Genomic DNA, 20626 nt, shown 5'->3' with positions numbered 1-20626 from the left:
TTTTGATGTGAGATATGGGTTTAGGTTAGCTTAATCTAAGTTCTCATGCATTTTTCTAAATAACAATTTGATCTCCATACCAAATTGTGTTTTAGTCCTTAAATCAATTTCATTGATCATTAATGCACAAGATGATGACATGGCATATAATTGTATCATAAATGGAAACATGTGTCAATGTCATGATGTCATGGCATAAAGTATGAAACTTAAATAAAGCATGACATTTAACTAACCTAAGCATTATCATGACATTTTAAATGATCATAAAATAAATATGATGTCATGACATGGCATATGGCAAACAATATATGGCAAATAGCACATAAAGGTATAGAAAATACCTAATTCTAGCCTTAGTTGCCATTTTTGATAATTTTGATCATTTTGCCATAAATTATATATTCCTAAGTGTAATAGACCTAAAATCATATCCTCAAGACTTTTAGATCATTATGTGCCAACTAGATTGACTCTAGAAAATTCCTCAAATGTGGTTGGCACATCCTAATTATCTTAGGAATAATTTTCACTTTCATTTTCAAGGCTTGATTAGACCTTGAAAATTCCTAAGGTGCCACCTTTTGCCATGATTAGGTTAACTACCTATTCAAGTAAGGTTGGCACACCCTAAACCATCTAGTGTGATGGAATCACGCTCCTAGGAACCCAATATCTATTGGAGCTCATTGGGTTCACTAAGTATTCACTAGGGATGACTTCCCTAGCAACCCTTCTAATGACCCTCTTAGGCTTTGAAGCCTTGGTCATTTGGGACTCATCAAGATCAACTCTAGGGGTGACTCCCCTTGTGACCTTGGTGATGGTCTTCCTTGCCCTAGATTTTGTTCCATAATCTAATGGAACATTGTGATAAGTGGGCTTGACCACTTGGGACTTAGGTTTGTGACCCAAACCTTTCATGTCCTTGGGCTTTGGTTTTTGCCCCTTAGACCCTATATTTGACTTTTCCAAATTTTTAAGGGTCTTTTCTAACATGTCAAGTCTTGACCTCAAGACTTGATTTTCCTTCTTTAATACCTCAAGACTTGATTTGTCATTTTTCTTTGAGGCATTCCTAGGCATGTGTCTAATTGATTTGGGATTCCTACCTAGGTTTTCCTTAGCCTTAGATGGGTTAATTCTAGGGTTGGCTTTCCTAGTGTTATCCTTATCTAGGCTCACATGTTTGACACCTAAGCATGTGTATCGATTTCTAATGTTATCATGCTTACCATTATTAACAATAGCAATAAGGCTACTAGCATGTGTCTTATTATTATTGCAATAATGTGCCTTAGAGATTACCTTAGGGTTTGCCTTAGCTCCCCCTATCGATGTGCTCGTCTTCTTGTCCTTGTGAGGTTGTCTCCCCCTCGGACATTGGCTCCGATAATGTCCCCTTCGCTTGCATTGGAAGCACACCACGTGCTCCTTGCTCTTGCGTATCGGGACTCCGACTTCCTTGATCTTTGGCGCCGGTGGAGTCTTCCTAACCCTCTTTGGACATTTACTCTTGTAATGTCCAAATTCCCTACACTCAAAGCACATTATGTGTAAATTTGCTAGAAACTAAATGGCTTGAGTTACCTAGAGTTGAGGATGGATGAATGCTCTCTCCTTCATCCCTTCTGGAGGTAGAAGCTTCTTCTTCTTGCTCCGAACTTGAAGAAGAACTCTCCTCCTCTTCTTCTTTAGATGTTGAGTGGCCCTCAACTTCTAAATCCATTCCTCCATGATGTGAACTTCTTAGCACACTTGACTCCTCTTCATGGCTTGAAGTGGAGTTCCCCTCATGGAACTTAGCCATGTTGTTCCACAACTCATTGGCATTGTTGTATCCACCTATCTTACATAGAATGTCATTAGGTAATGAGAATTCAAATACTTTCATTACCTCATCGTTGATTGTGGAATGGTGGATTTGTTCCCTTGTCCAATTCTTCTTCTCGAGTGGTTTTCCTTCCTTATTCATTGGAGACTTGAAACCTAATTGAACACAACTCCAATTTTCAAGGTTAGTCATAAGAAAATACCTCATTCTTACTGATCCGGTTGTAAGAACAGGGGACCCCCATCCGGTGGAGTCAACGCCACGTGGAAGTCAAAGGGGCGGTGTCCGGCCGGAGAAGGGTAGGTCCGACCGGCCGGCCAGCCGGAGTCGGGCCGGTGGTCAAAGGCGCCCTAACGGAAGTCAGGGTTCCGGCGCTCAGTGGACAGATTGCAGGGCCGGGCGGACGGCACACTCGGCCAAAGGCAAGGAAACATACTGCTACTGGTCTCCACAGAACACGCTATTAAGAATCCCCCAAGTAAATCACCGTATACAGCCGCCCGGGCTCCATGTCGGGAGCAAGGGAGAAAGACAAGGGACGTCTCTCTGACAGCGAACATGTTCAGGCCATACTCCGAATCTTATGTCAGGAGGTTCCGTTGTCCCATCAGGGACATGCTGGGACTGTAGCAGTATGGGTCAGGTAAGCTCACTGACAAGCCCATACTGGGGTATGGGCTAAGGACACGTGTGTGCCTCGATCAGTGTGCACACACTCCTTCCCAGCTCCATATAAGAGCTCGCAGACCTTCGCTGGAGGTAGGTTTTTTCTCACGTATTCTACGATTCTTGGAGCCACTTTCTTGCGGTGAGCTTTGCCTGACTTGAGCGTCGGAGGGTCGTCGCCGGGAACCTCCCCGGCCCGACTTCTGTGCAGGATCGTCGGAGCGTCGTGCATTTAGTCGGAGATCCACAGCAGCAGCAAGGGAGCGCTACGTGCCCAGCGTCCGTTGATTCAGCATTCGGGCAGGATCAATTTGGCGCCGTCTGTGGGAACGCTCCTGCATCCGACTAGAAACAATGGATGAGGCTGGACGACAACACACGGTGGCGCTTTCGACGGAAGAACTAGAAGCTCTGGTCGAGATAAGGGCCGCCAAACTTGTGGAGCAAAAACAGAAAGCATCGGCCGAACGGCCGGAGCAACAAGCAACATCTGCGTCGGGTGGCCGAGCGGAAGCACCTCCAGCCACCGTCGCATTCCATCGGGCCTTATTTCGCACCCCTGAAGTCGTACAGACTCAAAGAGATAGAGGATCTTCTTCCGACGAAATGCTTAGGCGAGACGACAGAAAGGGGATAGCTCCCCGAGCGGACTCATCTCCCGAGCGGATCAATCGCCAATTTTCGGAGGCTATCCTACGAGACCCTCTGCCCAAGCACTACGTGCCTCCGACGATCGGCGAGTACAATGGAACAACAGACCCAGATGATCATCTGGGTAAGTTCGATAACACAGCTACGCTCCATCAATATACAGATGGAGTAAAGTGCCGAGTCTTTCTTACCACCCTCTCGGGATCGGCTCAACGATGGTTTCAGAGGTTGCCGGATGGATCCACCACTAGCTTCAAGGACTTCCGAACGGCCTTCCTCCACCACTTCGCCAGCAGTCGGCATTATCAGAAGACAAGCGTCAGCTTGTTCTCCATCTAGCAAGAGCCTAGAGAATCGCTTCGAGCTTACATCCAGCGATTCAACCAAGTGGCGATGGATATTCCAACGGCCACATCAGAGACGATGATGAATGCCTTCACGCAAGGCCTTGTGGATGGGGACTTCTTCCGGTCGCTCATCCGAAAGCCGCCCCGAGATTATGATCACATGCTACATCGGGCTAACGAATACATAAACGTGGAAGAAGCGCAAGCCGCCCGGAAAAAGGAAACTCCAACCGAGCGGGCTCCTATACATGCCGAACGGAAACAGCACGCCGCTCATCAGCCACCTAAAGGACCAAGGGCCGAAGCAGTCCGCTCCCCTCGTGGGAAGTCCCAAGTTCAAGAAGTAGCTGCCGCTCGGCCCAAGCCAAAGAAGAGATGGACCCCTATGTTCTGCTCCTTCCACCGGACGGATACGCACAACACGAAGGATTGTCGAAGTCTTCCCTTTGTGGCTAATCCCGTTCCTAGGAATGCCGAACGACGGTCTCCTCCCAGCGATAGGAGACAAAGGACCCATGGAGCTGACCGGACCCGTCCCGAGGGGCGACGTCAACATACGCCCGATCGACATCGTTCTCCAAGGCAGGAGAATCGCCGAGCGTCCAGAGAACGGTCCCGACCTTCCGCTCGGGAAGAGGAAAACAGAGGCAATACTTCCCAAGGCGAGATCAATGTTATTGCTGGTGGGCCAACCGAAGGAGACTCCAACCGAGCCAGAAAGGCGGGCGTCCGGCAACTCCAAATCCACGCAGTCGGTTGCAGCCAAGAGCGAGTATGTGGACCGGAGATCACTTTCGGGCCCGGGGACTTAGAAGGAGTTGAAGTGCCCCATGACGATGCTCTGCTCATTAAAGCGGTAATAGCAAATTATACTATTCATCGCATATTCGTTGACACAGGGAGCTCGGTCAACATCATGTTCAAGAAGGCGTTCGATCAGCTGCAAATTGATCGAGCCGAGTTGCTGCCCATGACGACCCCGCTCTACGGGTTTACGGGCAACGAAGTTCAGCCGGTCGGACAGATCCGGTTGGCTACCTCGCTGGGAGAGGAGCCGCTTAGGAGGACAAGGACAACAAACTTCGTGGTGGTTGACTCTCCCTCGTCCTACAACGTCATTTTGGGACGACCGGCGCTCAGCGAATTCCGAGCGATCGTCTCAACCTTCCATCAGAAGATCAAGTTCCCCGTGGAAGACAAAGTGGGAGAAGTACGAGGAGACCAGCTAGCAGCTCGGCGATGTTACATCGAAATGGTCAGAGCAGAAGCTAATTCCGCTCGGAAGGCGCCCCGAATCGAGGTACACGCCATAACTGAGAAACCTCCTGCTTTAATTTATGAGGAAAAGGAGGAGGTTCAGATCCATCCGACCCGATCGGAGGCCACGACTTTTATCGTCTCTGATCTGGAGGAGAAGCAGAAGGAGGAACTAATCCAATGCCTCCAACGAAATCATGATGTCTTCGTCTGGTCGACACATGAGTTACCCGGAATTTCGCCGAGCCTAGCGCAGCATGAATTGCATGTCCGACCGGACGCTCGGCCAGTGAAGCAGAGAAAAAGGGATTTCAGTGTCGAGCATAATGCAAGTAGAAAAACTTCTGGAGGCCGGCCACGTACGCGAGGTGCAGTTCCCTAGCTGGCTGGCCAATGTAGTATTGGTCTCCAAGCCGGGCGGCAAGTGGAGAGTCTGCATCGACTTTCGGTACTTAAACAAAGCATGCCCCAAGGACTTCTATCCTCTGCCCCGGATAGATCAGCTGGTGGACTCTACGGTCGGCTGCGAATTAATCTGCATGCTTGACGCCTATCAAGGATATCATCAAGTGCCGCTCGCCCGGGAAGATCAAGAAAAAGTAAGCTTCGTAACGGCCGACGGCACATATTGCTATAATGTGATGCCATTCGGATTGAAGAATGTCGGGGCCACCTATCAACGCTTGATGAACAAAGTGTTCAAGGAGCAGATCGGACGTAATCTGGAAGTCTATGTGGACGATATTCTTATCAAATCTGTCCGAGCGGCCGATCTCTTCAAGGACATGGAAGAAACCTTCCGAACGCTGCGCAAATATGGAGTCAAGCTAAATCCCCTGAAGTGCCTGTTCGGGGCAAAAGGAGGCCGTTTTCTGGGGTACATAGTGACCGAGCGGGGAATCGAAGCAAATCCCAGCAAGGTGAAAGCTCTACAAGACATGCCGCCTCCAAGAAATACAAGGGAAGTGCAGCGTTTGACCGGTCGGATAACGGCATTGTCCAGATTTATCTCCAAAACCGCCGACCGGAGCCTACCATTCTTCAAGATCCTGCGCAAGGCTACTAAGTTCCAGTGGAATGAAGAATGCGATCGAGCGTTCGAAGAATTGAAGACATACCTTAATTCTCTGCCTATACTTGCCAAGCCGATCGGGGGTGAGTCACTTTATATTTATCTGTCTTCAACTGAGCATGCTGTAGGCTCAACACTTGTGAGGTCGAGCGGCGAGGAGCTGCCGGTGTATTTTCTAAGCCACGTTTTAAAAGATGCTGAATCTCGTTACACCGGGCTCGAGAAGTTGGCCTTTGCTCTGGTTTTAGCCGCTCGGCGCCTCCGTCCGTACTTCCTGGCGCATACTATCATCGTCAAGACCAATAGCCCGCTCGGCCGGGTGTTATTAAACCCAGAAGCGTCCGGGCGGCTCATCAAATGGACGACAGAGTTAAGTGAATTTGACATCCAATACCAGCCCCGCTCGGCGATCAAAGCGCAATCCTTGGCCGATTTTGTGACTGAGGTGCAAAGGCCGGAGCCGGAAGCTATGTGGAGGATATATGTGGATGGGTCATCCACTCGGCTCGGGAGCGGGATTGGAATATTGTTGCTCTCCCCTCAAGAAGAAAAGATGCACTTATCCGTCCGGCTGGATTATAAAGCAACCAACAATGAAGCAGAGTACGAGGCCCTCATAGCTGGCTTGCAGGCAGCTCGGCATGTGGGAGCCGGTCGGGTCACTCTTCACTCGGATTCGCAGTTAGCCGCTCAGCAGCTTTCTGGCACCTTTGAAATCAACAGCTCTCGGCTGAAACTCTACGCCGAAGCCTTCGAGAAGCTCAAGGCTGATTTTAAAGAAGTTATTGTACAGAAGATACCCAGAGCAGAAAATCAAGCAGCCGATGAGTTGGCCAGACTAGCAAGTTCTATAACGCCGGTCGTTATCCCGAAGTCAATTGAAAAAGTACTGCTGGTGGCGCACGTCGACCGGATGCAAGGCCTCACGTTTCCAAGCGACTGGAGGACACCTATTATAGAATTTCTCCGTTCGGGCACCACACCCTCCGATGAATATGCAGCCCGGCTCCTCAGAAGAAGAGCCGGTCGGTTTACACTCATCGGAGATCAGCTTTACAAGAAAGCTTTCTCGCGCCCGTTACTGAAATGTGTAAGCTCAGAGGACTCAGCTTACATCCTCCAGGAAGTACATCAAGGATCATGCGGGCGCTCGTTGGCCAAGAAGATCCTCTTGGCCGGATACTTTTGGCCAACTTTACAAACAGATGCCGCTCGGACAGTATCTACCTGCCTTTCATGTCAGAAGTATCACAACTTCTCCCACCGACCGGCCGAAGAAATGAAGGCATCAACCGTTTCGTGTCCGTTCGACCAATGGGGAATGGATATCGTGGGTCCATTTCCGATGGCGACCGGGCAGAGGAAATTTTTGCTGGTGGCGGTCGATTATTTTTCCAAGTGGGTGGAGGCCGAGCCGCTAGCCAGGATCACCGAACATATGGTCAAAAAATTCATCTGGCAACACATCATCTGTAGGTTCGGTATCCCTCGCCGATTGGTTTCAAACAATGGACGGCAATTCACAGGGAAGGTGCTAGAAGATTGGTGTAAAAGCTACGGCATCGAGCAACACTTCACGTCCGTGGTTTACCCCCAAAGCAACGGTCAAGCCGAAGTAGCCAATCAGGAAATCCTTCGTATTCTGCGCGCTCGGCTCTACCATCTCGGAGGAAGCTGGCCAGATGAGGTGCCGGGCGTCTTGTGGGCCATCCGAACGGCTCCAAAAGAAGGAACGGGCGCCACGCCTTTCCATCTGGTGTACGGCGGCGAGGCGGTCATTCCGGTCGAAGTCGGTGTCGAGTCCGTCCGGATCCAATGTTACGATGAAGGCAATGCCGAGCAGAGGAACATGGAGCTGGATTTGGTTGACGAAGAGCGAGCCAAGGCATCTGTTCGGCTGATGGCATACCGGCAACGGATGAAGCAAAACTACAACCGGCGCGTCATTCCCAGATCATTCTAGGTCGGCGATGTCGGCAAGCTGGAAGCTCCGTGGGCGGGTCCCTTCAGAATCATCGAAAAGCTCCGCTCGGGCGCGTATTATTTGGAGGATGAGGGCGGTCGGCAACTAGATAGGCCGTGGAGCGCGAACCACCTCCAGCCTTACCGGGCGGGGTGAAAGGTGCGCCAATGTAAATAATCCTGTGTACTTTTTTCGACTGTATACTTGAAATGCAGAAATAAAAAATCGGAGAAACAAATACAAGGCATCGTCAACGGAACCGAAGGCCAAGGCCGCTCGGCCTGGTAAGAAGTTAGCCTTGGAAAGCCGACGAGCCCCGTCGTTAAAGATCGAGAGCCGCGCCGACCGGCTATAAATATCCGCGCCGTCGAGCTCCGACGTTAAATATCGAGAGACGCGCCGGCGTCTATAAACGTCCGAGCGGAAAGCCGACGAGCCCCGTCGTTAAAGATCGAGAGCCGCGCCGAGGCTATAATATCTGCCGTCGAGCTCCGACGTTAAATATCGAGACGCGCCGACGCCTATAAACGCGTCCGGCGGAAAGCCGACGAGCCCCGCCGTTATCGAGAGCCGCGCCGACCGGCTATAAATATCCGCGCCGTCGAGCTCCGACGCTAAATATAGAGATATGCGCGCCTATAAACGCGTCGAGCGGAAGCCGGTGAGCCCGTCGTTAAAGATCGAGAGCCGCCGACCGGCTATAAATATCCGCGCCGTCGAGCTCCGACGTTAAATATCGAGAGACGCGCCGGCGTCTATAAACGTCCGAGCGGAAAGCCGACGAGCCCCGTCGTTAAAGATCGAGAGCCGCGCCGACCGGCTATAAATATCCGCGCCGTCGAGCTCCGACGTTAAATATCGAGAGACGCGCCGGCGTCTATAAACGTCCGAGCGGAAAGCCGACGAGCCCCGTCGTTAAAGATCGAGAGCCGCGCCGACCGGCTATAAATATCCGCGCCGTCGAGCTCCGACGTTAAATATCGAGAGACGCGGCTATAAACGTCCGCGCCGACGAGCACCGTCGTTAAATATCGAGAGCCGCGCCGACCGGCTATAAATATCCATGCCGTCGAGCTCCGACGTTAAAAATCGAGAGACGAGCCGGCGTCTATAAATCCCGAGCGGCATACCGACGAGCACCGTCGTTAAATATCGAGAGCCGCGCCGACCGGCTATAAATACCCGCGCCGTCGAGCTCCGACGTTAAAAATCGAGAGACGCGCCGGCGTCTATAAACGTCCGAGCGGAAAGCCGACGAGCCCCGTCGTTAAAGATCGAGAGCCGCGCCGACCGGCTATAAATATTCGCGCCGTCGAGCTCCGACGTTAAATGTTCCGACGTTCGATCGACTCTGCGTTCCGCACGGCTCATGGTTCAGAGGTCCTCGGCTGGTACGGGCGATCTTGGTCAGCAAAGCGGAATGTTACACGTACGGAATATCTACCCGATCGGATGGGTATCACCAAATACTTCGTCCAAAAGGCCTTTCGATAATTAGCGAGTGGGCAGCGTACATATTAAGTGAAGCATGGGGCAAGAATATAGAGTGCGCGAAGGGAAAGCATTGCATTCAAAATGAAATCTCAGGCCGGGCGGCCTGAGTACAAAAAGGACCATATTTATCCGAGCGGCCAAAGTACAAAATTACTCTATATAATCGTAGAGGGTCCTGGGGATGGTCTCTAGGAGCGCCACCTGATCGCCAGCCGGAATATTAGTGAGCTCCGGAAGCAGGCCCTTCGACTTCAGATAAGTCATAGTGGCTGTCATGGCCAAGTCGAAGGCTGTGTACATCCGCTCGCATATTTTCTCCGAGAATTCGGGCGACCGGATGTAACTTTGTCTTAGAGCAGCAACTCGACCCGGCTCGGCCTCCTGGTACTCTTTGAAGGCCAATTGAGCTGCAGAGAGGGATTCCTGCAAAGCGGTCAGCTCATTCTTATACTTGGTCGCTTCGGCCGAGCGACTTACTTTCTCCTGGTCGAGCTGATCCATCAACTCCTTGACCTTTAGCTCTAGGCCCCGAGCCTCCACATTTTTCTTCTCCAAGTCAGATATGGCCGTATTCTTCCGAGTGGTGGCCAAGGTAAATTTTTGGTCGAGCGACTTGACTTGCCGGTCTAGCTCGGCCAGATGATGAGCCTGGTCGGCTATTTTCTTCCGTTCGGCCTCCAGCATGTCTTGAGCCTTCTTCAGCTCCTTCTGCAGCTCAGAGTAGGATGGTCCCTGAGAACCGGACGGACCAACCGCTGCCTTCAATTGGCGCAGCTCTTCATCTACCAAGGCCAAGCGGTTACAAACCGCAATTTCTTCCACCCATCTCTGACGAAATAAAATAGAAACTGTTATTGGCCGAACGGAATGAAGGCATACAAAACTTGGGATGAAATGGACTTACCCCGGTGGCCTGCTGCATATGACTGTTGGCCAAATTCCCAATCGGAATCATCGCGATGCGCGCCCGAGCGTCCGCCCACATCTCGGCTAGAGGTCCTTTCAAAGTAATGGTATGCTCGGGCACGGTCGGTCGAGCGGTCTCTGGCAATAGCTCTTCAGTGGGAAGGTGAAGGGTAATCCGAATCGTGCGTCCGGGGCCGTGGGTTGTCCGACCGGCAGTTGGAAGGGGATCAGAAGCCGGCGCAGAATACTGGGAGTGAATGGTCGAGCGCTGGACTGAATGGCGAGGGGGCGGAAGGGTGTCGATTGGAATAGCCTCCATCAGCGCGGCCGGCTCGTCCCAGTCAGAAGGTGTCCGGTCAGACGAAATGGTTTCAGGCATTGGCGCCTTGCCCCGAGCGTTTGCAGTGACTCGCTCGGCTGGTTGAATCGCGGACGCCGCCGACCGCGAAGGAGTTTCCACTCGACGCCTCTTTTGTCGAGGCTGCTCCTCCTCCCGAGCGGAAGTTTCCCCGGGGGCAGTTGGTTCTTCAGGAATGGCTTCGCTGGCAACGTTTTGTTGAGAAGTGGGAGCGGTCGACTCATCCTGAGTCCCGCTCTCTCCTTCGTGGGATCCGACCGGTTGGATACCCAAAGCTTCCATCTCCCGGGTCGCTGCGGCTTCCAGAGCGGCCGCCTTTCTCTTCAAGACACCGGCCATGACCGAATCCATAACGATGTCCGCTGCAAAAAAAAAAGGAAAAGAAATCAGTTAGCAATCAAAGCAAATGCCTAACCCCAGGTGCTTACCGAAGCCGGTCGGGAGAGGAGTCCATATAGGACTCAGCCCAAAGATGTACATCACTCCCTCATGGAGAAGTTTGTTGATGTCAAGTCGAAGACCAGCCAGTATGTTTGCAGCGTGGAGGTAGTCCGGTCGGGTCTTGAACTTCTTCAACTCGGGAGTAGGAGGCAGAGTGACCTGTCACTGGGTCGGGAAGTCTGCCTGATTGGGCATACGGATGTAGAAAAAATAATCCTTCCAATGTTTATTGGAGGTAGGAAGTTTGTTGAAAAAGACCAAGCCGGGCCTAGCCTAGAACATGAAGGTGCCCGGCTCGGCTTGCTTGGGGTAATAAAAATAAAAGAAGACCTCCGGTCGGAGGGGGATGTTGTGAATCTTGAACAAAACAACGACGCCGCGGAGGAGACGGAAAGTATTGGGTACTAAGCTACCGAGCGGCACGCCGAAAAACTTACAGACATCTATGATGAACGGGTGTACAGGAAAATGGAGACCAGCTGTAAACTGGTCTCGAAAGACACAGAACGCTCCGCGCGGCGGTCGGTGAGGTCGAGCGGCAGGACCAGCTAAGCGAATTTCGAAATCCTCTGGGATTTCGAAATTATCGGCCAGAATATCGAAGTCCCGCTGTTCGAATCGGGACTGCATGGTGGTGTACCATGGGCCGAGCGATTGATCTTCGGGATGGGAGGAGCTGGCCATGGGCCGTTCGGGAAGAATTGAAAGAAAAAAAAAAGGCAGGAGAAAAATAGTAGCAAGCGAAAGGAAGTTTCAAGGATCGAAACTGAGAAAGAAATGCTGAAAAAACACCGGAAAGGCAGAAGGAAAGATGTAAAACCTTGCTGTGGGAAAAGGGGGCCAAAGAAAAGGCGCCGGAGAGCGTCGGAAAGCAGAAACAAGATCGCCGGAGCTCCGAAGCGCTGGAGGTAGTGGTCGAGAACGCACGCAGAAGCAAACGAGGAAGCGAAGGCTTTATAGGGCGGAGGCCGGCCGGCCTCCACCGTTGGATCCAGGTCACGGGAATCAAAGCGTGCATCCCGCCGTTCATTTCGAATCGCTTCGATCGCATCAAAACACCATGCCGCCGCCACCGTAGGCCGATGGCATTGCGCCACGTGGCGTTCTACCATTCGGAGCATTTAATGAAAGCATGCTCAACCTTAATGTCGGAGATTGGCGCAAAACCCGAGGAGATCCGGTGAATGCCATTGTTGATTTGTTCAAAGCCATCTATTCGATAAGCCGATCGGAGTATATTAGCACGGAGGAGCTGCCCGGCTAGATTCGCAGTCCAGTCAGTCGGACAATTCGCCTCCTTCGACTAGACTTGAAGGGGAGGCAAGTGATCCGGTTGTAAGAACAGGGGACCCCCATCCGGTGGAGTCAACGCCACGTGGAAGTCAAAGGGGCGGTGTCCGGCCGGAGAAGGGTAGGTCCGACCGACCGGCCAGCCGGAGTCGGGCCGGTGGTCAAAGGCGCCCTGACGGAAGTCAGGGTTCCGGCGCTCAGTGGACAGATTGCAGGGCCGGGCGGACGACACACTCGGCCAAAGGCAAGGAAACATACTGCTACTGGTCTCCACAGAACACGCTATTAAGAATCCCCCAAGTAAATCACCGTATACAGCCGCCCGGGCTCCATGTCGGGAGCAAGGGAGAAAGACAAGGGACGTCTCTCTGACAGCGAACATGTTCAGGCCATACTCCGAATCTTATGTCAGGAGGTTCCGTTGTCCCATCAGGGACATGCTGGGACTGTAGCAGTATGGGTCAGGTAAGCTCACTGACAAGCCCATACTGGGGTATGGGCTAAGGACACGTGTGTGCCTCGATCAGTGTGCACACACTCCTTCCCAGCTCCATATAAGAGCTCGCAGACCTTCGCTGGAGGTAGGTTTTTTCTCAAGTATTCTACGATTCTTGGAGCCACTTTCTTGCGGTGAGTTTTGCCTGACTTGAGCGTCGGAGGGTCGTCGCCGGGAACCTCCCCGGCCTGACTTCTGTGCAGGATCGTCGGAGCGTCGTGCATTTAGTCGGAGATCCACAGCAGCAGCAAGGGAGCGCTACGTGCCCAGCGTCCGTTGATTCAGCATTCGGGCAGGATCACTTACCTTCCAATACGCGAAGTCGTCGCGGTCATAGAAAGGTGGAATGGTGATGTCTTCTCCGAGTTGATCCATCTCTAGCTTGTGCTCCCTCGGGTGTTAATCCGGCGAAGAGCGACCTTGCTCTGATACCACTTGTTAGGATCGTCGTACTCGGCTAGAGAGGGGGGGTGTGAATAGCCGACCCCAAATTGCTCGTTTCTTCCTACGATTAGGGTTAGCGCAGCGAAAATAACTAAATAGAAATGCAAAAAGGAAAGATCAAATCTCAAACTCGAACTCGACGATGTAACGAGGTTCGGAAATGAAACTCCTACTCCTCGGCGTGTCCGTAAGGTGGACGAAGCCTATCAATCCGTCGGTGGATGAGTCCCCGAAAAACCAACTAATAAGAACTCCTTCTGGGTGGAGAAACCTCACCACAAACTCTTGCAACAGCAAGATCAGAGTACAAGTACAAGAAGCACAGCAAGATACAAATATAAAGATGAATGTAACAACTCTTGCTTGCCTTCTCGTCGTCGACTGAAATCTGTAGATAAAGCACCAACTTCACAGAATCACAGCAGCAGCTGAAACCAGTCGAAGAAGTCGAGGAAGCTCACGCGAAGCTTCGGAAGCGAGCTTAACAAAGCTCTAGAACAGCAGAAGCAATAACTTGCAGAAGCAAGAAGAAGATCAAGAAGAAGCAGAAGCTTCGGAGAAGAAGAAGAAGAGTAAGTGGGAGACTCCACTGTAGAAGCCCTCAACCCTTTTATAGCCTGCATCCACCTGCGAGAAGAACAGAGGCCAAAGACAGCAGAAGAATCTAGCCGTTGTCTCTCAACGGCTAGGGCCAGACCGATCAGGCATCACCGTCTGGGGCTGGGTTAAGTCCGTGACGTAGGGGGCTTACTGATCGATCTCTGATCGGTCCACGGACCGATCAGGAAGTTCTCTGATCGGTCCGGGGACCGATCAGCTTCGCTGAATGCTACTGATCACCTTCTGATCGGTCCACAGACCGATCAGGAGGTTCCCTGATCGGTCTCGTGACCGATCAGGGCGTCCAATACCTTCTATCGGTCAACTGACCATCATTCTTAGCATCCGGTCACTCCCTTGACCTGCTAAGACTCCCCACCAAGTGTCCGGTCAATCCCTTTGACCCACTTGGACTTTTCTCTTCGTGTCAAGTATCCGGTCACTCCCTTGACCTACTTGACCTTCTCAACACCAGATGTCCGATCACCCTTGATCCATCTGGATTTTCCCTTGCCCGGTTTCACTCACCAGGACTTTCACCTAGCTTCACTCACTAGGGTTTTCACCTGGCTTCACTCACCAGGACTTTCTCACTGCCTGGCTTCACTCACCAGGACTTTCACCTAGCTTCACTCACTAGGATTTTCACAACTGCCTGGCTTCACTCACCAGGACTTATCCGTCTGCCTGGCTTCACTCACCAGGACTTTCCACATCCGGTCCAGAGAACGAGCTACCGAGCCCTCTCCGACTTCCATCCGGTCCAGAGAACGAGCTCCCGAGCCCTCTCTGATCACAGTCCGGAGAATGAGCTACCGAGCCCTCTCCAACTTCCCATGTGCCAAGCTTCCATACTTGGACTTCTCCGTGCCAAGTCTCCATACTTGGACTTTTCTCGTGCCAAGCTCCCTGCTTGGACTTTTCACCATGCCAAACTCCCTGCTTGGACTTTTCCCATGCCAAGCTCCCTGCTTGGACTTTTCCCGTGCCAAGCTCCCTGCTTGGACTTTTCCGAGTCAGGTCAACTCACCTCGGGTCAACCAGGTCAACCTTGACCACGGGTTGCACCCACAATCTCCCAATCTTGTATCCTTGTAAAACATCAAGATACAACTTTTCTGTTCACGTCAAACATTGTCAAACATAACTCGTCAAACATCAAAACACAACTCGAGTCTGGTCAACCAGGTCAACCTTGACCTAAGGTTGCACCGACACCACTGCCACCAAGCCTTTGTCGCATGCTGTGCTGTTGTGCTGCTAAAGAAGAAGCTGTGAATCCGCTTGTAGGGCAGTGATCACCCATTGGGAAGAGGAGAAAGGGGTAACAAATCTCTTGAACTAAGCTTGTTTGACTTATGTTACTTCTGATTGGAAGTTGGAATTTAGATATGGAGGTATTAATTATGTTTTAGGATTTGTTTGGAGATCCATGGTTGCACTGTAGCTTCGACCATGAATCCTCGGCAGCAAGTTCTTCGGCTGAATTGACGACGAAGTCTTTGGATTTGGGTAAGTTTGGATAAAGTTTTATACTTAGATATAATGCTATTTATTTGTATTTTGATTAGGAACGTTTTCATTTGAAGGGTTGTACAGTCACCTAGTTCCGACCATCTTGTTCTTATAATGAACATCCCCGGCTGTGAGTCGATGAAGGAGCAATTCGAAATGAGGTAAGTTGTGTATGGAGATTGGTTTGTATTTAATGATGGATTGGTTGATTTGGATTGATGGTGTTAGGTTGATATAGCTTTGTATCAGTTTGGGACTTTAATATGTTCTATCGTGGTTAATGAGTAATTAGTTGTGTTGGTTGGATTATCAGAGGTGGTGGTTAGCAACTGATTATGTGGATGAATTATGCATGTTTAATTCGTAATGTTTAGTTGTTGATGGAATTAAACATGATTGGATAAGTTGGATTGTTAGTTCAGGTTTTGTTGGATTTGAAGCATGTTAATAAGAAGGGTTAACTAATTGAATTGGATTAAGTCATAAGAAGATTAGCTGTGAAGGAAGTGTTGGATTATTAAATGGAATTTAAGTACAATTTCTTAATTAGATTAGGATTAGGTTTAGCTATTTGGTTTATGATAAAACTTAGCTATGTTGTATATGCTATGTGCAGGACTTTGATTTGAGATGAGCGCCTCGATGTAGGAATTGTATTGGCATGATTTTCACAATGAAGGCGGGTACTTTTTGCTTTATCTCTTTAGTGCATTGATCTTAGTGCATGAGCTAAATATTCAGATAGTTACTGTGTTTATCTTAACTCCACTCGTATTTTTTTTGTGCTTGATGCTTATCCACTCGATCTTTGAGCTACTCGTTTCTATATCTATACAATCTTTCGTTGCTATCTATGATATTTAGCAGATACTAGATACCATGCTTACTTGCTTGAATGTTGTTTATTTACACATCTTACTGAGTATGCTGGCTTCGTGTAACATACCTGATTTCTGTTTATATACATTTGATGACTACTACATTTTACACATCATGTCATTGCATGCATGGCGGCGACCATGTCTCCCTTGTGGTTGAGAGGGTCGTTGGTCAGGGCCGCACGCTCGACCACTCATGGGTAGTGATAGCTGGAGCGTGCCACTTGTCCTATAGTGCTCCCACTTGCTCACATATGAGTAGTAATTGCTGGAGTTACGAGTAGCAGGGATCCCGTCGCAGATGTAGCTAGTTAGCTATTATGTAATTGTCCTCTCAGCCACTCGAGAGTAGTGGTAGCTGGAGTGGTGTACAGTTTGTCATTGACCCGGCCTCTCGACCATTCAGGGGTCATGGTACAGAGGGGTGGGCGGGAGTGACCATCTGTGTATACACTGTTATTATTATACTTGCTGATACTGTTGCTTACTTATGCTGATGTTGCTAGTTTATACTGCTGTTGCTTACTTATGCTGATATGCTTACATAGGTTGAGATATATACCTGTGATATGTGTGTAGACACTGACTTACTTATTATTAATATGTATATACCTCATATGTTACCCATGTAGTACTTATGAGTAATATGGTAGCAGGTCTTTGCTACACCTGACCTTCTATTACTAGCCTAGGATATAGTTTCAGGTATGAACACTTAATATGATATCACTGTAGTATCTTCTATTTTCCCTACGAGACTGTATACCTTTGTATCTCTAATTCTTTACTATACTCATGCACTATCTGTCTATTACCCGCTGAGTCTTAGTACTCACCACCCCATGAAATAGTTTATTTTACCAGGTAACAGGTAAAGAATTTATGGAGTCGCCTGAAGATCCTGTTTGCCAGTCCCATGTCACATCGAGCTTCTCCTTTCGTTAGTGTTTCCATTCACATTATTGGTTTTGTACTTGTTCTTGTATTTGTATCTTTTATATGGAGTTTAGTTTTGTGATATCTTGTGCTTGATTTGATGTAGTTGTCGTGTCAAGCCGGGCTGGCTTGCAGTTAGTTGTATTATGGTTTTGTGATCATTACTTGTGATTTCCGTTGTGTTTTGTTTCAGCCATGTGGGCTGACTATAAATTGCATGGTTGTGTTTACTTTCAGCTGTGTGAGCTGCTTATAAACTGCGTGGCTGTTTTTATATTCAGTCATGTGGGATGATGTTGCTTGTGAGAAGTCATATGATAATGTATTATGCTTCATATTGTCATTGTTACAGGGAGGTGCTGTCCGATTTTCATCGGACAACCTTACTCTCGAGGCGTGACATTGATATTTCCTACTAAGTCACTGCCAGTATAACCGGTTGGTGTAGAAAGCACCAGATGATTGAATCCAAGTTTTGATAGTGACAAAGGGTTTAAAGTTAAGGATTATTGTGGTTCTAATAAGTCTAATTAAGTGTGCAAGAAAGTTCTAAGTGAGTTTAAGAAAGGTAAAAGTCCTAGTATACTAGGCAAGTGGAAAGCCCTAGTTGCAGCTAGGTAAGGAAGTACTGGTCCAAGGGACTGGGTAGAAGTCTTAGCAGGTCGTGGATATTAGGCAAAAAATCCTACTGGTTGAGGACAATAAGTAAAAATCCTGAAGGTCACGGACACCAGGTGGAAGACTGGATAAGTCGAGGATCGGATGTCCAATAGAAAGTACTAAAGTGTCAGATGCTGAGCAAAAGTTTAAACAGTTTGGAGGACCAGTTTGACATTAGGTTATCTCTCCTAAGAGGAGTAGGTGAGGATGTATTCCCCATTGAGAGAATAGTAGACGTCGGTTCGACCTAGGATTTCATGAAAATTTGAAAGTCAGAACTAGACAATCCCAAAACTGTCAAATTAATTAATTAATATTATTTTATATTGTGCTAACTCTGTTTTGTAAGATATCTTAGGTATTTGAACTAACATATTTTGTAGGAGCTGAAATACATAAGTTAGCCTTAAGTTAACAGTGCTCGAGATTTCTCAGAGTTGCTCGGATGTGTCTCAGAGCTGCATGAAGGCGCCCTAGATAGGGTAGAGGCGCCCTCGAACAGATAAACTTTGAGGATAAAATTTACATTGCGAGGAGGCACCCCTGGAGTGATGGAAGGCATCTTGGAGTGCATTGGAGGCACCTCGGAGCACCTGGAAGGTGTCTTTGGGCAAATAAAGAGCACAGTCTACGAAACTTATCGAGTCTGAAGCTAAGGGGATAAATTTTGCAACTGGAGGCACCTCGGACGAGGATGGAGGCACCTTCAACACCTTATAAAAGTATTGTTTAGCCAGAATTCAATACAACACTCAAAACATAACAAGCTACAACTTCTACACTCAATAAATCATTTATCGACTATATTCCACAAGTCGAATACTTTCAACTAAATTTCAAATCTACTTCTCCAATAATTATAATCTTTTCCGTTGAAAGTATGTAGAAATAGAATAGCAACATTTCTAGATGTCATTTTTCTTAAGTCTCATCTCGCTCTGATAGTAATTAAAGGGGGAGAAGATATGATATTTAGGGATAGAAGAGAAATATAATTAAGGAAGAAATATAATTTTTTATCTCAATATATATTCTATGATACAAGTTAGCTTAAATAGCTATGATAAAGGAAGTCCAATAATCAATATTGTTTTATTGAAATTTAATTTAAATTATTTTATTTTATTGCTTAAGTATTTTGCTTTTGTAATTTTGGAATGATTATGACGTGTGAATTGGCATATTGAGTCCGGCTTCAAACGGAATAGAGTTGTTGATTTTGATTGGATGCGTGAATTACAATTTTATTAATTTATTTAAAAGTGGAGACAGACAGATTCGAATTAGCCCGTGGATTGAGAAAGAAAATAAAAATAAAAAACTCAAAATATACTTTTAAATCAAAATTTATTTATTAAATGATCAAATTTAATGAATAATAATTTTTTCTATATTTTTTATAATTTGATGGACTAACCTGTCTAATCTATAACTCATTGTAGATTATACTGGATACGAATTGGAGATTTTTCAACTCACTAAGTGACCTATATATCCAATCAAATGATGAATTTTTAATGGATCGATCTATCCGACTCGATACAGACAGTCGTGTTACAGCTTAAAACAGAATATAATAACTGTCACGGTGTGCTTGTCTAATATATATAAAGCTACGGACTAGTCTGTATAACTCAATATATATACAAGTTTATGTTAGCGGACGTTGTGCTGAGGACTACGTCTGCGACACTGCGACAATGTCCGCAGCTTTTTTTTTTTTTTTTTTTGCTTTTATTATTTATTTATTTATTTTGATGATTTTTTTAGAGAGATAGAGTAGAGGATAACATGAGCATATATGCATACATACCCATCATTTAATTCTTTACGTTTCTTTCAAAACCTGTAGATTGTTGTTCTATCAACAAAATAGAGAGAGGATAACACGAGCATGTATGCATACATACCAACCATTTAATGCCCTTAGCTTATCTTTACGTTTCTAAACCTGTAGATTGTTGTTCTATCAACAATATCAATCTTTGGGTATGATATCCGCAAGTATAAAGCGTAGAGCACTGATACCTCACAACCATCCTACATCCTTCATCCGGAGCGTGGACTGCTACATCCTTCGTCTGGAGCGTGGACTGCGTTAACCTTTACAACTACAACTACAATGGTTCAAAGAGCATCTCCTTATGTTTCATTAACTCTGTTAACAGTCGTATGCACCTTTTGTTGTACCTCTGGAGCAAGAGTGCTGCAGGTAGTTCCAGGTGCCTCGATAAATCATGGGGAGCAAGGTAATGGTGGTGTTAGTGCAATGCGTAATGTACCAGGTGGCCCTGACCCAATCCATAATGGAGTTGAATTTGGTGTCCAAGACATTGATGCTACGCGCACAGTTGGAAGTGGTCCAGAACCAATACAACACAGTGGTGGTTTTATTGATATAAACGATGTTGGTGCAATGCGTAAGGTACCAAGTGGCCCTGACCCAATCCATAATGGTGTTGAATTTGGTGTCCAAGACATTGATGTTGGTTTTATTGATAGAAATGATGTTGAGACAATGCGTTTAGTCCCACAAGGCCCAAATCGAATACACACTCCTGATCAAAATGCTAATGATGGAATGGTTTAACAATGTATGAGTTTGAACATGAATAAAAGCTAAGTCTAACTTTATCTTGATTTTATTGCTCTCTTTGTATGTTTCTATTGATCATACGAACAACTCTTAGCTTGTGAGAAGTGTCTTTATACAGAATTAAAGAGAAACACATGCACTAGATTCTTATCCTCAACATAATGATTTTATGAGCTAAAACATCATCCATTAATATTGGAGCTGCAGCCATATGAAGATGAA

The 20626-nt window shown here is 47.8% G+C and overlaps 1 protein-coding gene across 1 annotated transcript; it reads left to right on the top strand.

Moving 5' to 3' along the window:
- Positions 1-19930: 19930 nt before the first annotated feature.
- On the top strand, positions 19931-20398 carry LOC122019465 (CLAVATA3/ESR (CLE)-related protein 4A-2-like). The gene has a single exon (XM_042576926.1). The coding sequence runs from the start codon at positions 19931-19933 to the stop codon at positions 20396-20398; it is 468 nt and encodes a 155-aa protein (XP_042432860.1).
- The last annotated feature ends 228 nt before the right edge of the window (positions 20399-20626 follow it).

This window comes from Zingiber officinale, chromosome 9A (genome assembly GCF_018446385.1).
Source record: "Zingiber officinale cultivar Zhangliang chromosome 9A, Zo_v1.1, whole genome shotgun sequence".
In the NCBI taxonomy this organism is placed as follows: Eukaryota; Viridiplantae; Streptophyta; class Magnoliopsida; order Zingiberales; family Zingiberaceae; genus Zingiber; species Zingiber officinale.
This window is presented reverse-complemented; position numbering and strand designations above follow the sequence as displayed.

Bases quoted from the DNA above. Each gene is read 5' to 3' on its own strand.
- LOC122019465 (XM_042576926.1), top strand. From the start codon at position 19,931: ATGGTTCAAAGAGCATCTCCTTATGTTTCATTAACTCTGTTAACAGTC.